The sequence below is a fragment of the Pygocentrus nattereri genome, chromosome 5, assembly GCF_015220715.1.
Source record: "Pygocentrus nattereri isolate fPygNat1 chromosome 5, fPygNat1.pri, whole genome shotgun sequence".
NCBI lineage: Eukaryota > Metazoa > Chordata > Actinopteri > Characiformes > Serrasalmidae > Pygocentrus > Pygocentrus nattereri.
The window spans coordinates 35635478-35652630 of NC_051215.1; the positions used below are offsets into that span (position 1 = coordinate 35635478).

Genomic DNA, 17153 nt, shown 5'->3' on the forward strand with positions numbered 1-17153 from the left:
AGTCACTTTAAGTTAAGGGGCGGGGTTTTGGGGGGGGGGGGGGGGGGGCGCCGATAATATGTTTGCATCCACCTCAGAAAGTATGTAGTTGCACCCCTGGCCAGACGTGTCCCCCTGCTTAAGCCAGTACATATCCGGGCGCGTCTGAAGTTTGCTAGAGAGCATTTGGATGTTCCGGAAGAGTATTGGGAGAATGTCATATGGTCAGATGAAACCAAAGTAGAACTGTTTGGTACAAACACAACTCGTCGTGTTTGGAGGAGAGTGCATGCTGAGTTGTATCCAAAGAACACCATACCAACTGTGAAGCACGGGGGTGGCAACATCATGCTTTGGGGCTGTTTCTCTGCAAAGGGACCAGGACGACTGGTTTGTGTACATGAAAGAATGAATGGGGCCATGAACTGTGAGATTTTGAGTGCAAACCTTCCATCAGCAAGGGCATTGAAGATGGAACGTGGCTGGGTCTTTCATCATGACAATGATCCCAAGCACACTGCCAGGGCAACAAAGGAGTGGCTTCGTAAGAAGCATTTCAAGGTCCTGGAGTGGCCCAGTCTCCAGATCTCAACCCCATAGAAAACCTTTGGAGGGAGTTGAAAGTCAGTGTTGCCCGCCGACAGCCCCAAAACATCACTGCTCTAGAGGAGATCTGCATGGAGGAATGGGCCAGCATACCAGCAACAGTGTGTGCCAACCGTAAGACTTACAGAAGACTTACAGAAAACGTTTGAATTCTGTCATTGCCAACAAAGGATATATAACAAAGTATTGAGATGAACTTTTGTTATTGACCAAATACTTATTTTCCTCCATTATTTGCAAATAAATTCTTTAAAAATCTGACAATGTCCATCCATCCATCCATCCATTTTCTAAGCCGCTTCTCCGTCAGGGTTGCGGGGGGATGCTGGAGCCTATCCCAGCAGTCTTCGGGCGGAAGGCAGGATATCTGACAATGTGATTTTCTGAATTTTTTTTCCTCATTTTGTCTCATAGTTGAGGTCTACCTATGATATCAATTACAAGTGGGAGAACTTGCACATTTGACTGACTAAATACTTTTTTTCCCCACTGTATTTAATCTTTTGTTCAGATATAGAACATTTCTGTGTTTTACAATATACATCAAATTTTCAAAAGCATTTGAAGTTATTGTTTTCTAGTAATGTATGAAAATTTACAATGGTGACCATATGATAAAATCACAATTCCAAGAAAATCCTTAATTACACACAGAATAACATTTTTAGGTAATACGATTTAACTGTTCTTACTGTTTATCTCATGAAAAAAAAAAAACACACATTTAAGTACCCTAGTTATTACCCTACTATAAACACCAATCACTGTCCTTCAGTGGGTCCAATAGCTTTGAATGAGGGTGCTTTTCAAAGTAAGCTGGAACTTAATGAATGTCCAGGGATAGATTATTGACCAGTACTGCCAGGATCCTTGAGGATCCTCAGACCAAAATGCCTGAGGTGGATACAAGACCTGAGGACAGCCCACTGCTCTGCAGAAGCTTTTGACTAAGTAATGATTAACAAAATGAATGAAATGAAATGGTTTACACAACCTTTTTGAGCTGTTTAAATAAACTAGCCCAGTCTGCTTATTTTTCTGTATATAGTTTTTGCATTGTTTTCAGAGTGTGGAGTGGGGGGTCTCTTATGAGACCCTAATTCTTTGCTGTGAGAATGACCTCTGTGTCTAGGTGCATGTTTGTTTTCATGTAAAGCTACTCCCTTTCTTTTCCAGACCTTGGCATGCGCTATGTTTATGCATAAGTGCCAAGCCCAAAATGGATTTTTTAGTGTTTTTCAGGGATCTCAGGATGACAGCTTCTTGTCATGGAGAGTTGCTGCAATGCACAGTCTAGCTGTGTTAATTTAACACATGGACTGTAAAATAGCTGCCGAGCAGATAAATCAGTGAAATCATGACAGGTGAAAGGGACACCAGAGCTCAATGTCAAGAAATAAAATGAGGCCATAGTAGTGTTAATGCTTTTATTAAGATGATTAATCTTATTTAACTTTATCTTCTTTAGCAGGCAGTTAGTGTCTGGAGGACATTCTCCCGCACCCGATCCTTTCCACAGAAATTGAACCTGTGTGAGAGAGAGAGAAGAGAAGAGGATATTATTATTATTATTATTATTATTATTATTATTATTATTATAACATCCCAAAACAAAGCATGCTGTAACCATTACAGTGCTGCAAAATCTTGCTGTTTAGTTTCTGTCTGTACTTTTTAACTATAAATCTTATCCATTGAATTAATGTGCTTTTTTGCTACAGTTTAAACCAAGAAAATGCCTGCCCCATAGTGGCTACTCAGAGACAGACAGGCAGAGAAACTCACACTCTCCGGTCCCTTCCTCTCTGCACTGTAATCTGAGTGGCACCGAAGGTTGGCAGCAGTGGGTTGATGATTTTGTTGTTCCACAAAAACTTCGCATAGCTCAGATCACCCACATCCTTTTCCACATCGATATAAAGCTCGTAGGTCTTCCGAGGAGTCAACATGCCACTGAAACAAGTAAGAAATGACTTACTGTCCTGTTTCAAAATGATCTCAAAGACAATGAATTAAATAGGACTGGCTTTAGCATTGTAAACTGTACCTTTAGAAACATATACATTTTTCACATATATAACTAATACATATACAGCTCACAACTCAAAACAAACAGAAGTGATGAATAACATTTCATAAAACCTGTCAGTTATGGACTGTATAGTGCACACCTGTGAATCTGATACTGGCGAGTATTTTCAGTGTCACTGTACAGAGCGACCTTGAAGTAGCCTGCATTGCTTCTAGAGCCATCGATAGTTACGGACACTTTGTAGCGATAACCTAGAGAAAAAATATTCAGTTTAAAAGATTGCTTATTAAACACACTCTCACATAAATTCGTCTTAGTCAAACAGAACCAATAAATGTTTATATTTCTATATAAAAGCATTCTTCTATTGTTACAAGCTTTGAATTGCAACAATAGAAGAACCCTTTTCAAAAAGATTCTATAGGAGGAACCATTACATCATACATGAAATTGATTTAACGATGCAAATGGGTCTTTGAATATTCATGGTTTTAAATGTCTTTACTGAAGAATGTTTCAGGAACCATCTTTTTAAAGAGTGTTTTCTTAAAGTAAAATTAAAAAATGAGAATTTGAATCTAGAAAATGCTAAAGGCTGGTGTATGTAGGTATGCCTGGAACAGGTATACTTACGTGCAAAGGGGCGACTATCGGCAGTGTTCAGGTAGAACTTCGCTCCACTGGATACATTGAAGGAGTCAGCATAGTGACCCATGGTAACACACGCACCATCAGCACAAGGGAAGCCCTCTCCCTAAAGAACAAAAACAAACGTGAATCGTTATCTACAAAAACCAAGAACATGCTCTCCGAAAGACTTATCATCATAAATATGTACTTACATTACATATATTATTTATGAAAAATGTTATCGTGCCAAACATTACACTCAATGGGAATATTCTCTTTGCTGACTCACTTTGTTGTTAATTCTAGTATACAGGCAGAGACAACACACAAAAACCTCTTTTGCGTGCCATCATATTTCATGTGTCTTAGATTGTAGATTGTCACATTGTAAAAGATGACAACTGTTTAATCAATTAACAGTCTAATTACTATAATGTAATAATTCAATTATTATTACTTATATTTCTTGTTAAAAATGTTTCAAAGTAAAAGTGAGCATGTTTCTGAAACATTACTAGCGTGCCTCCAAGTAATATTCATCTCCCTGCAGATTTTGCAGGTTTACACATTTGGAGCTAACTTAGCATTGTGAAATTCAGACTGTAGATGGGCCTGGACATCTGAAATGCACTGCAGCAAAAAAGAATGTTATTCCTCTGTTAATTAATTTTTTACCAGTTTACCAAAGGGTTAATTATTATTCAACCCCTCAAACCATCAGAATTCTGTTTAGTTCCCTCAAGTATTAAGAATTAATTGAGGTATTACGATAACATTCACAAGCTTGGATTAGTCATTTGGTTTTTTTCCACCTTTTCTGACTATAAAAGCCCATCCCCAATCAAGTGAACAGCACTCATACATGTACAACATGGGAAAGACTAAGCAGCATTAAAAGGCCACCAGATACAAAATCATGGAGGTTCACAAGGCTGGCAAGGGGTACAAAACCCTTTCCAAGGAGTTGGAAGGAGGAGCATCACCTGGAAGTGGAAGGCTTATGGAACTACTGTTAACCTTCCACGGCCTGGACAGCCTTTTAAAGTTTCCTCCTGTGCCAAGGCCAGACTTATCCAAATGGTCAAGACTGACCCAAGGACAACAAGGAGGGAGCTCCAGAAAGATCTCATGGCAGTGGGAACATTGGTTTCAATAAATATTAAGTAACATGCTCCACCGCAGTGGTCTCCGTTCCAAGCGCCATATCAAGGTCTGTCTAAAGTTTGCTTGTGATCACTTGGAGGACTGAGGCAGACTGGTTCAAGGTTCTCTGGTCTGATGAGACCAAGATCAAGGTCTTTGGTGCCAACCACACCACTCTTGCATTTGGCAAGAAGATGGTATTACATACGACCCCAAGAATACCATCCCTACAGTCAAGCATGGTGGTGGCAGCATCATGCTATGGGGCTGTTTCTCAGCCATGGGACTTGGCCATCTGGTCCACATCCATGGGAAGATAGACAGCACAGCCTACCTACCTATCATCATTTCTTCTTCAAACTGACAATGACCCCATGCACACGGCCAAGAAAACCAAAGCCTGGTTTAAAAGGCAAAAGATCAAAGTGTTGCAGTCGCCTAGTCAGTCTCCTGACCTTAATCCAATTGAAACTTGTGGAAGGAGCTCAAGATCAAAGTCTACAAGAGATGCCCAAAGAATCTAGACAACTTGGAGAACATCTGCATGGAGGAGTGGGCCAAGATTACTCCAGAGACCTGTGCCGGCCTTATCAAGTCTTATAAAAATGATAAATAGTAATTGCAAACAAGGGTTATTCCACAAAATATTAAACCGAGGGGTTGAATGATAATGAATCCTACTTTTTATGTTTAAATTGTATTATAATTTACTTGAGCAACTTATGTTTTTTGTTTGTAATATTTAGGCATCTATTAATAAATGCTACTCTTGTTCAAAGTTTGAAGGCTCTAACTTATTTGCAAAATCTGCAGGGGGTAGAATACTACTTGGAGGCACTGTATTGTATTACTACTAGTAGAAGTAGTATTAAAATACAGTCTTATGTAAAATTTTTATGTAAAACATTTTGTTGATGGAAAACAAGTTAACTTCTACAAAGAAATAGATATGACATTTGCTGAAAATCTTCGTGCACAATGTCCATTTTCTCGAGTTTAAAATATTGGATTAAAAATAAACAAATAATATAAAATGTGCTATAACTTTTGCACAGGCCATATTTTATGTTTATTTGTTTTCAACATAAATTCAGCAAATAAGCAGTAACTGTACTTTAAAATGTGCAGAGGTGTGTTCTCTATAGAGAATGTGTATTTTCACTCAACAGATAAACAAAATGTAATTTTAACAAGAATTTTGTTGCCTCGTGCCATCAACAACAGAGTGTCTGTGCCCACTGGCAAAGAGAATGCTCAAAGGCTTTTTAAAACGTGTCCTCATCTTTCATGTGTCTTGCATCATCACCCTGTAAATCCAAATCAGAGGATGACAACAGTTTACCATGTTTTACAGTGTGGGAACAGGCAAATTTATAGCTGTGAGCTAGATGTAGGAGTAACACCCTGCAGTCATTTACAAGAAGAGCAAACCAGAGATACCAGTGCTTGAGGAGATCATAGACACATGAGGTCATGCCCTGTGTGTGCTGCACTGTTTGGTTGGGATGCATCCCAAACTGGGGATAAAGTGTTATTTGCAGGGACAGCTGCAGACGCAGGCCCACCAGCAGATATTGAGGGAAGCCCACGGGGGTTCTGCTCAAGCCAGTCTCAGCAATTCGACTTCTAAAACAATAGAAATGTTTCACAGCCATATCAGTGTCATGTTTGATGACAGGTGGTCCCTCCACCCCTTACACCACCCCTCTTCCAGGCCAACTCTAAATGTGATGTGATGCACAGTCATGCTTATAAAAGACTGAGTTATGTTTAGATCAAGATGTTTTATTCAGATCTTTATAGCATTTTTGGTTGTTTTGACAAAACCTGCTTGGTCTTACAGATACATCCTGTTTGGTTTTGCTGATATATCCTGCTTGGTTTCTGCTGTTCAAGCTGAAAAGATCATACTTACAGACTTAAACTGTTTGTAGTTAGAGGCGGGGTATCCCAGAAATCCAGCGGGGGTTACTATGCTCTGACTGTAATACTTATAGGATCTCAGATGGTTGCAGGCCACAAAGTCGCGAGTACCTAGGAAAATACCAAATAAGGAACAGAGATGGGTAACATGAGAGGAAAGCACAGAAATGCAGAGAGAGAAAAAAAGGATCACTGTGACTTTTTCACACCGTGGCTCAAGTATCAGCCACTCAAAGGGCTCCATGTATGAAGCTCTGTTTCTCTCACACTCTTTTATCTGCAGGAATAAACCTGATCAGATTCAGCTGTGGCCCTCCAGCCAATCCCAATGGTAATGCACAAATGTCATCACTTGAGCCTTCACTTCATTCCCCAGCCATTGCTAGAGATTTGAATCAGCACCATGACTGCTTATGACCATGAAGGTCTCTGTTACTGAAGTAGGAAAAAACTGTCTAGTTCACACACTTATTCTGGCAATGAGCAACATCATGTAACAAAGTGACACGCTTAAAACGACAAGTTCTTCTTCATCTCTGTTTACATATACAACAGCTTGTTGTAAGACATCATTTGTATGAAATACAATGAAATGACCCTCTGTCTTTAGAACTCATATACATTTTTCATGAGATCATGTTCATCAAAACTGCATGTAAGAAGCATGTGACATCAGCAGTATAATGTCACACCTTCCCAGATGCCATCAAGGTCCACAATTTGTGAGATTATGTTCTTGTCACAGCCAGGCATCTGCTCTCCTCCATTTGGAAAAAAGTCAACATGTCCAACAGCCTCAGACATTCCAAAGCCTAAAAGATGAAAGATAAATGTTTCAGATATATTAGTGCAGGCCACTATAGTATACTTATATATGTGGCTTTTTTTCACATCCTTACCTACAGTAACACAAATTAATGTCATAAAATGAGCATCATGATTGTTGTATCCCTAACAATGCCCAGAAACTGCCTTTATGATTAATTAGTAAAAAAGTAAAATAAAACAAACAGAGCAGTGTGATGCAGGATTTGAGTTTGAAAAGACAACTGTAAGTAAATCTCACCAAGGTAAGGGATGACTGGAAGGCCATCGGTGTGAATGGCATCCACAAATTTGGCATCAGTGGGGTCCAGTCGTACTACAATAGGACAGCCCTGGAAGTAGGGCTCAGCAGGGTCCAAGCCTTAAAGTAAAACAAACCCATTTGAGTAGGGGTGGTCAAACTCGCAACTGTGCATTTGTGGACCTAAACACATCTTTGGTTTCTGAAAAGTTCTTTTGCCCTGAAGTTATTGCGCCCTAAAAATCAGTTGTTCATTTTTATGTAAGGATAGCTGTGCATAACTAACTGATTTATTATTAGTTCTTTGATTTTTAATTGCTGCGATGGACTGGCGACCTGTCCAGGGTGTATCCTGCCTTCCGCCCGAAGACTGCTGGGATAGGCTCCAGCTCCCCCCGCGACCCTGACGGAGAAGCGGCTTAGAAAATGGATGGATGGATGGATGATTTTTAATTGTGTTGCTGTTGTTTCTGACTTGACTGTGTAGTACCTGTAATTCTGCCCAGCCCTGGAATCCTTTGTCCAGCCTCTGCAGCACTGTGTGCGCCCAGGCTGTGCCCAATGACATGGACATTATCAGGGCTCTGCTGGAAACTGTCCTGTTGGGGGGAAAACCCAGTGACAAATGTGACGCTAAAGAACTGTTTAGATTTTTCTTTGTATGTGATATCTGGTTTGAAAAGCATATCCATCAAGTACCATCTTTTCTGAGTGTATGTCTGACCATTGTCTCCAGGGTGTAAATAACACAAGAGGATAAATAGGTAATGGAGAAGTGAGCTGTGTTTACTTCATCCACTACACAGTACTGTATAAAAATCAGAGACCAGCATTGGGCTATTTAATTTCCAGTACAAGTTATCCATTTTTCTGTGGTATATAAGGGTACCCATTTGCATAGTGAGGGGAAATTTAAAGAAAGCCCAATGATATGAGTCTGAAAGAATGTGTAGTTGTCAAGAAGCCATTTCTGGGAAAATGAAATAGACAAACAGGAGGAATATTTCAAATCAAATAAGCTGCTGGTATTCTCAAAACAATGGACTGTAGACCCAAGAGCCCAGACCTCAGCATCACTGAATGGGTTTGGGAATACTTGGATTGTGAGAAGCAGAAAATACAACCAGTTTCTAAGACTGAACTTTAGAGGTTTGACAAAATATCACATCAAATTGTTTTGAAAAACCTAAAGTAAGTCTCTTGAAAAGAATGGAAGCTTTAATAAGACAAAAGTGGAGACACTAAATACTGAATGCTTTTAAATTCTTTGTAATTGTTGAGGCTACTGTGTAATTTTTGCTAAATTATGTGCTTTTTCCGACTTGAATGGTTGTTTTGACTGGAAAACAAATAAATTAGTATGTGAAACTTCTTCTGTTTATGAGTGCCTTAAACGTTGCTCCTTTATTAGCTGGCTGTGTCAACTTGTGAGTACAGGTGTTCGAGCATGAGACAAGCTTATTAAGTATAACAGGCTGGTTGCCTGTTGTAATATGGGGTTGTAACCACATTACAACAGGCAACAAGTTGTAATATGTCAGCTTGTATGTTGGTGCATCAAGTTTGTTACCAGTTACCAAAAAGGTAACACATCACAGGCCAAAGTCACAAGTCAGAAGTCATTTTAATGCAACTTACCCTAAAGACACCAATCATTTGGGCCACCTGAGCTCCGACCACTCGAATGTTATTGGCAGCTTGTGTGTAAAGTGTCCTTGAACCAGATTTCCAGTCCACACAGATACAATTTATGTCCTCAACGGTCAGCATTTCCTGAGACACACAGATCATGCAATTTTAAAGTTGAAATAATACAGCATGCAAATACTGAGAAGGAAAATGACTATGAAAAATTGAATAGACAGGGTATCACTTTGTGTATACCTGACACATGTCTAGGAGCCAGTTCTCATCTCCTTTGTCAATGTATCCATGGATAATGAAACGAGTCTTTCTATATGATTTATAATTGGATCCAGCAATGGAGCCTACGTTTGCAGTGATTACCTGAAAACATTGAAGACAATTTATGGAGAAAACATATTACCATTTATGAGAGCTCTGTTGATTCCCTTTATTTACTACAAATTGCTATTGCTATGAAGATACCTGATAACGTTAGTATTATTCCAGTGTTGGCAGGTAATTGATTAATTACCATATTCATTCAATGTTAGGATTTGGCACGTATTCAGCATTGATTTACTTGATACATTAATTAATCAGAGTAACTGGATGAGACCACATGGTTAAGATTATATGCACAATACTTTTTAACATGAAGTAGAGAGTGTGATTATAATGTTTAATTTTATAGTAAAAACATTGGACCTAATTGATCTATTACTGCCCAAATGTAAATGCATCAGTATTACATGTAGATACAAGCATGTTGATATCTGCACAGGTCAGGAATTGCCATATTCCTCTGTTCCAGCACACCTGAATCCACTCACCGAGGGCTCGCCTGAGTAGATACAAGTCAGGTAGCTAACAACATACCAACTTACCTGGTAGTTATTAGGATTATCTCGTGTTAAGAGTAAAAACCCGGTTTTGATTGCATCAGGGCTCCATGGTAAGCGGGCAATGGGCCTCTCAAGACTGCCGCTCCATGGATAATCATCAGAGAAGCAGCCAAGGTCTCCGTAGCACACCTCACCACCTGCCAGTCGTTCAATACAAATCGAGTAAGAGCAAGCAAATGTATGCATGCAAGTGGTCTTTAAGGTCATTCTCCTCAATATAGCTTGAACAACATTGGAACAAAATGTTGCTCTTCAGGTTGTGTGTAAAGTGTATGCAATAATTTAGATATTAAATGTTCTATTATTGAATAAGTGCCTTTGACATAAAATATTCATACACAAATCCTTTTCTCTTTATATAATTCTTAGGGCTTTGATAACGACATATATTTTAGTTTTGTTCTTACCATATGCAGCCCCTACAAGGCAACTCACAAGCCCTCCAATCCAGAACAGATACATCTGAAAACAGAACAATACAAATCACCCTACAGCAGAATATAAATGTAAGTGCAAAGTGGTCATCCACATCTATCCCAACCATACTTACTTTGACAGTGACAACAACCTAAAATGTTCTGCAGCACCTTATATATGTGATCCTCAAACTGGCAGACAAACGTGAACGTGAGAAAGGTCCAGGTGAGGAACTGGCACAACACCGCGTGCACCTGTTTGTGCTGTTGACTCAGTTCATTCTACACAGCACCTTCACTTGTTCAGGAGACAATCGTACAGCTTTTATATCAGTGTAGGTGAAAAATTATGATGTCCGGTTTGCCTGAGTTAAAAGTAAAATGTCTGACATATTGGGTAAAGGCTAAAGAGTCATTTCCCTTGATGTGGTGCAATGGCACAGTGCTATAGAAGGCCTAACACCAAGCAAATGAAATTAAAAATGTTTTAGATGTCGTCTATGTAGTGACATAGGTATAGGTCTGGTTGAGGATTCTGTGTTTAAAGGTCATGAGAAACAGTGCAGAACCTTGGAACATTCATATCATCAGTGTCCTTGCTTATCAAAATGCCTTGTTATCTAATATCCTTTTGGTATGTTGTATAATGTTTGAATGCCTTCCGCCTGATAACCGCTGGGATAGGCTTCAGCACACCCCCGCGACCCTGGGGGAGAAGCGGCTTAGAAAACGTATGTGTGTGTATAATGCTTGAATATCAATCGCTAATCGTCGCTTAGTTGATTATTCACCGTGGTTTTGTTTGAGTGTCCTCGAGTTCTTCTGAACTGATGTGCCTAACACGTCAGGCTCCACGCACAGTAGCAAGGTAGAGGTTATTTATTCTCCAGAATGTTGGATCATAATAATAATAAGGATAATAATTAACAGATTTGCACAAGCATTGCCATATTTCACTGGGTTGGTTGTGGCCTAGCTTTTCATCCATCTTCAGTTTAGTAGAGGAGCTTTGGGAGCTCAGTGGTAAGACATTTGATCCAAAAACCTGCAGAGAGCCACCAGAATCCACCACTATGGGCTACGAACAAAAACGTCTGACCCGACAATGCAATATATCTGGAATCTGGGAAAAGGATAGGTTATTGCAGAAGGGGTCATTAACTTCACTTTTTCTGTTTATGTGATTCTCTTTACCAGAGAACAATGGGTTTAATTTGAAGCAGCCTGTTTGGTCTGAACAGTCCTGGAGGCCTAATACCACTGGCTCCTTCGTGTCTGAGTTGAAGGGGCTGGCGTGCAGTTTACGGCCAACAGATGGCAGCAAAGAGCAAGTTTTGCAGTGCAGAGTAGCTTGCAGAGCTGAAGGAGCTGGGGGCCTGTCTGTGTGATCACTGATCGCTCGAGCTGCTGCTCCTTTTTCACTTTGCATTTTACCGCCACCAATAAAAAAGGAGGCTGATGTACTCGCAGTAATGTTAAGCTCCTTAAGTGGCTCTTATCGTATTCAAAGCAGGGAAAAATGAAAATAAAAGTGAGTTTGATCGTACGATTGAGCTGCCATACACTGCTGGGCACGGTCAGCGGGTGGTTCTCTTAAAGCCCAGGATAATCCTTTCACAAAATAACGTCAGGTGAGTGGAGGAAGGCCTGCACTAATATTGATGAAGCTGCTTAATGGCCACTGCTGGCGCAGCGTTTGCTGGTGAGCCAGTGGCCAGCTGTTCTAACCTTATCTGTGTTACCAGATGTGCATTTCTGTTCAGGGTGTAGCTGGTGTGTCCTAATATAATCACTGGGGCTCTTTAGTTCTATGATGTGTTTGATATAGAGCTAAACACTAAATACATGCATGTCTGTCTATCTATCTATCTATCTATCTATCTATCTATCTATCTATCTATCTATCTATCTATCTATTTATCTATCTATCTATCTATCTATCTATCTATCTATCTATCTATCTATCTATATGGTATGTCATTATAGGCCTTTGCCTTTTATGTTACAAAGTCTAATTCTAGCCAATCTGTATTAAAACTGTGACGTTTTTAAGTTGTAAAACGAGTAAAGAGGAAATCAGGCTATGAACAAGATGAAGCAAGCTGCTGGGTTTAGGCAAAAGGTAAGAAAAACAGGCTGAACCATCTTTTGGATTTACCTCTGGAATTTTAATCCCACAGTGCATTACATTTGGAGGATGGTCACAAGATGCAATAGACCTCAAGAGGAGAAATAACTTGCAGATAATTAAATGCAGTTGGGTGCAGGCAGATATTTCCATTGTAGTATCATAATCTGAGTGTGCTGTTAGAATAATTCATTCGTTTTGAAGGAGGGTTTTTTGTTTTTTTGCAATGATTGTACAAGAGTTGTGTAGTCTGACATAGTCCTTCTAAGTCAATCAGGCCTCAGGCTACTGTACATGCACATTGTGGCACTTGCCATAAAATAATGGATTAACCAGAGTGATTAATTCATTTTTGATTGATTAATTAAGCAGTGTAAATGCTTAAAAAACTATCAACCCTATTTTTAAAACGTTTTTTGGGGGGCCTGAAATGCCTTCTCCTCTTTTTTTAAGGTAAGGTCATTTTTTTAAGGTCTCCTGTTTGTAAGACCAGTGACCTACAATACGTTATTATCATGATCGGTGTTATAGCAAATTCCGTGCGGCCTACTGAAGCCTGTTGCTATAAAATTACGTTTAAAGATAAAGTTTAAGCATTTTTACAGACAATATGAGACCATCTTAATTATAAAATCCTGTTTTATATTCTACATTTACAATAAATAGACAAGTTCAAATGTTCAGTAAATATATTAGTTTGGCAGCTCGTGCAAACAGTTCATGAAATAGTTGTAATATCGAGACAGTGCAGTCACTTTCTGTCTGTCTTTGATCAGTTTGTCTAGTTAATAATTCTAGCGAGCCGTCCCGGCAGACTTTAATTTCTTTAATCCTCATTTAGAACGCAGTATAAAAAGAAATGACATTTTCTCCACAGTGTTTTTATTTTCCGTACTAATTATCATGATTAAGGCACTCTGTTCAGGCTTCAATAACTTTTATCCAATTTTCCATATTAATTTCATCTTAGTGCCCCATGACACGAATTCACTGAACCATTGATTAAAAAAATGTAATTATGTTGAGGCCTCCAACTATATGTGCAATTAGCGAATTAGGGCACTGCTTCTTGATATAAGGCACAATACCTTTTTGAATGCATTATGTAAGAGATGACTTTTGATAATGAGCTTTTTAAAAGGTTTTCATTATTTCATGATTGCAAGTCTTGGTGTGACAAGTTTGGTAATATCCTGCACTTGTAGTCCCTTTGATGTAGCTGTATCTTCGGTAAAAATTAGTTCAAGCATCTAAGTTATGAATCTGAAGTTTATACGTGTCAACTGTGGAGTATTTTTTAATGTTGCTGTATTGCTGTGTTATTGTGTTATTGTGAAGTCAGTTATATTCATTCATTTAAGTGATACTCAGATGTGTGTGTTGAAAAATCTGGTTATGTGGTTATAAATGAAATAATGCGTTCACTGCAAAAAAGGACATCTGCCCAAGAAAGCATCTTAAATCTAGTTAAGATATCTAATGTCTGTTGCCAGAATATTATAGAATTTCATTATAGGCATGGTTTCATTTGTTTTAAGTAACGTTGTCTAGTGAAAGTGTCATTCCAGTGTCAGGTATTTGTATTCAGTATTATTTGAGATAATTTTGCTTTTTTCCTTTGAAGCAAGATCATCTGCCAATGGAACAAGACACTTTCATGATAACTTTACTTAAAACAAGTAAAATTGTACCAAAATATATTAAATAATCGAAGAATATTCTCAGAACAATCCAATAATAGTAAGTGTTAGATGTCTTGACGAGATTTAAAATGTTTTCGCTTGTTTAGATATAATTCACACTGCAATTTTAAACAAGTAACCCTTTTTCTGCTCATTAGCCGTTATGAAACCTATGCAAAGCTGTAGTGTGTGTATTTATGATGAATATCCTTGTCTCTTCTGCTCAGCTTAGATATAAACAGGCTATAAAAGGACAGTAGAATGCTTGCTGTTTCAGAGCTAATCTTCTACTTAATATAATCACAGTAATATTGGTCCTAAGGAAGTTTTAGTCCCTGCTTTTCTGTTACTTTCAGGCCAACAGAGTATCCAAAGACCACAGTAGCCTGCTGTGTAGGTTGCATGACATAAACTGAACCTGCTGTGGTTACAGAGGGACCATTGATGACTGTTTTAATTCAAAATGATGCATTGAATTAACATTTCAACAGGAGTAAAATATATAACATCAACACAATCATTAAATGCATAAACTGAGAGAACAGTGCTGGTGTAGTACAGCTGTACACAAGCGTTTTGTTGATTTTCAAAGTGAAAATAAGTTATTACATCATCTACAGAGAACACACTTAACTATGACACATTTCTGCAAATTTTAGTGCAACGTTTCTATTTATTTGAGTTGAACTAATTGGATAAAATATTCTGTTATTCTGTAATTATATTATACATATAATTAAATATAATAATATAAGTATAGTAATATAATATGTCTGCCATAGTTTTAGAGCCACATTTTATGTGTTTGTTTTTTTTCCCATGTTCAGTTCAACAAATAAACAGTAATTGTGCATTAAAAAGTGCAGAAGTATGTTCTCTGTAGAGGATGTGTAATTTATTTTCACTTAGAAGACAAACAAATCATATTGGGGTGCCCACTCTTTTGCATAAGACTGTATATTTTAGTAAAGTGGAAATGACGTACACATTGAAATCAAGTAAATTCAGTGCATCACTTTTTTCAGTCAGTTTAGGCTCTACAGTATGATCAGAATCCGTTGTTTCTAAGCATCTAACCTTGTAGTTTTAGTACATTTATCTTCTGCTGTAACCGTACAGAAACACATCAGTGAGTGTGCTCATGAGCAGCTTTAGCTTCTGAACAAGTACTGCTCCATGGCACAGTCTGAAAATTGAGTTTTTACCTTGCTTTATAGGTGACCGAAATCTCAGAGGTGATTGTTACTATGCTTACCAGTTAGAAGGATTTTTCAGAGCATGGGTCATGACCATTGTAAATGCGTTTTCTTCATGGTTCACAGTCTGTGGAGTAAACATTGGGGACTAGAGGATATTTACCCTCCAGTGAGATATTGATTCGGAGTGCTGAGAGAGGATCATCAGTGTGACCGAGCCTCGCCTCTGTCTGTGGATCGCGCTCATACACACTAACTCTTACGCTCACATACAGAGGCTTTCCTGTAGGAACAATAGAGGCTGTTGTCTGTGATCACTCATATGAAAGAGACATTTTATCTACAAACAATTTGGGTTTCATAATCTCACAGTGCCTCAAAGAGCCACAGTACTGTGCGTAAGTCTTAGGCAGTTTACAACAAAAATTGGTTACAACTATTTACATCAGCAGTTAGTGTGTTTTTGCCTGTAAACATGCGTTTCTAATATTATCTTGGTTAGAAAAATAAACTTAGATGAAAACAGGCTTGATTCCAGGTTTGGATTAAATTTATAGGATTGTCTGGATACTGACTGTAAATACTGGGATTCCTCAATAAGAGCTTTGGAAATGGTTAGCACACTAATACACATAAAATCACTGTATAATTTTTACATAACAAATAAATCAATGAATAAATGAAAAAAATATTCCACTTGTTCTAATGTTAGTACAAACATACATATATATATATATATATATATATATATATATATATATATATGTGTGTGTGTGTGTGTGTGTGTGTGTGTATATATATATATATATATATATATATATATATATATATATATATAACTTACTCCCAGAAAAAAGCTGATGTATATTTTGTCCCATTATATTGTACACTATGCTTTATTTGCTGTTAAACAAATAATGCTACTGTTTTCTTTTTTTCTAGTTCCCAGTTGAAATCCTAGTATATTAATTTATTGTTGTACGTACTGAATGTGAAGGAGTTGATGAATATGTTGAAAACATAATGATGATGCTGATGCAGAGCATGGTGTGTGTGTATGTGTTGTATTATGTTTTATTTTGCAGATTGTGATGTGTAAGACAATAACACATCAAATAAGAACTAACACCAACGAAGTCGTGTTCAGAAATATGTCCAGCTTGGAGAGAATTTGTTGTCATTCATGGGGTCTGTATCAATTTCAAAGACCTTGACTGTGCTGTGGAAACTCAGCAGGTCTGATTTGATTAGATCTATTAGTGCATTCGCTACCATTCAAAAGTTTAGATTAACGGTTTTCAACAGTACAAACCAGTTTTATTGCAGATAAATGCATAAATTGATTAAATATGCCAGTCTTGTGCAATGTCAGCATTTTGGAATAATTTGTAGAAGGCTGTAAATATAAATAACGAGTGTGTCCAGAATGGTGGATGTTAGAACACCCTTAAAATCTTACATCAGAAGAAACACATTCGGTTCCATAAAGAACTTTTCAGTAGATGGTTCTTTGCAGATCCATTTTCATGAGTGAACTGTTTGAGTGTAAAAAAATAAAAAATAAACAAATAAAGGTTCTTTTAAAAGTTTAAAGAACCTCTGTACAATGTAATGGTTCTAGGAAGAACCCTGTGAAAGTGACAAAGAACTTTTATATTATGTGAAGCCTTTGAAAGGTTCTTCACTCTCCTAAATCTCTTTTTCAAACATGGTTCTTCAGGGAATCAAAAGTAGTTCTTCTATGGCATCGCGCAAAGATTCCTCTGTGGCACTGTTTTTAAAAGAGTGAGCATTCCACAGTAACAGAGGAAGCTGATTAAAATA

The 17153-nt window shown here is 38.0% G+C and overlaps 1 protein-coding gene across 1 annotated transcript; it reads right to left on the reverse strand.

The window, feature by feature from the left end:
* Positions 1 to 1995: 1995 nt before the first annotated feature.
* LOC108442392 (pancreatic triacylglycerol lipase-like) lies at positions 1996 to 10533 on the reverse strand. The gene is made up of 13 exons (XM_037538510.1): positions 10458 to 10533; positions 10315 to 10369; positions 9890 to 10044; positions 9264 to 9386; positions 9018 to 9152; positions 7870 to 7978; positions 7380 to 7499; positions 7006 to 7125; positions 6306 to 6424; positions 3251 to 3371; positions 2757 to 2868; positions 2371 to 2538; positions 1996 to 2113 (listed from the first exon to the last, which is right to left on the reverse strand). The coding sequence occupies exons 2-13, from the start codon at positions 10367 to 10369 to the stop codon at positions 2050 to 2052; spliced, it is 1401 nt and encodes a 466-aa protein (XP_037394407.1). The 5' UTR covers positions 10458 to 10533; the 3' UTR covers positions 1996 to 2049.
* Between the last annotated feature and the right edge of the window lie 6620 nt (positions 10534 to 17153).

What these genes read in the sequence shown, in the direction of transcription:
- LOC108442392 (XM_037538510.1), bottom strand. Translation starts at nt 10,369, where the DNA reads ATGTATCTGTTCTGGATTGGAGGGCTTGTGAGTTGCCTTGTAGGGGCT. An exon ending in ATAATCCTAATAACTACCAG is followed by an intron (nt 9,387 to 9,889) that starts GTAAGTTGGTAT and finishes CAATGTTTTCAG; the next exon opens with GTAATCACTGCAAACGTAGG. An exon ending in AAATGATTGGTGTCTTTAGG is followed by an intron (nt 7,979 to 9,017) that starts GTAAGTTGCATT and finishes TCCCCCCAACAG; the next exon opens with GACAGTTTCCAGCAGAGCCC.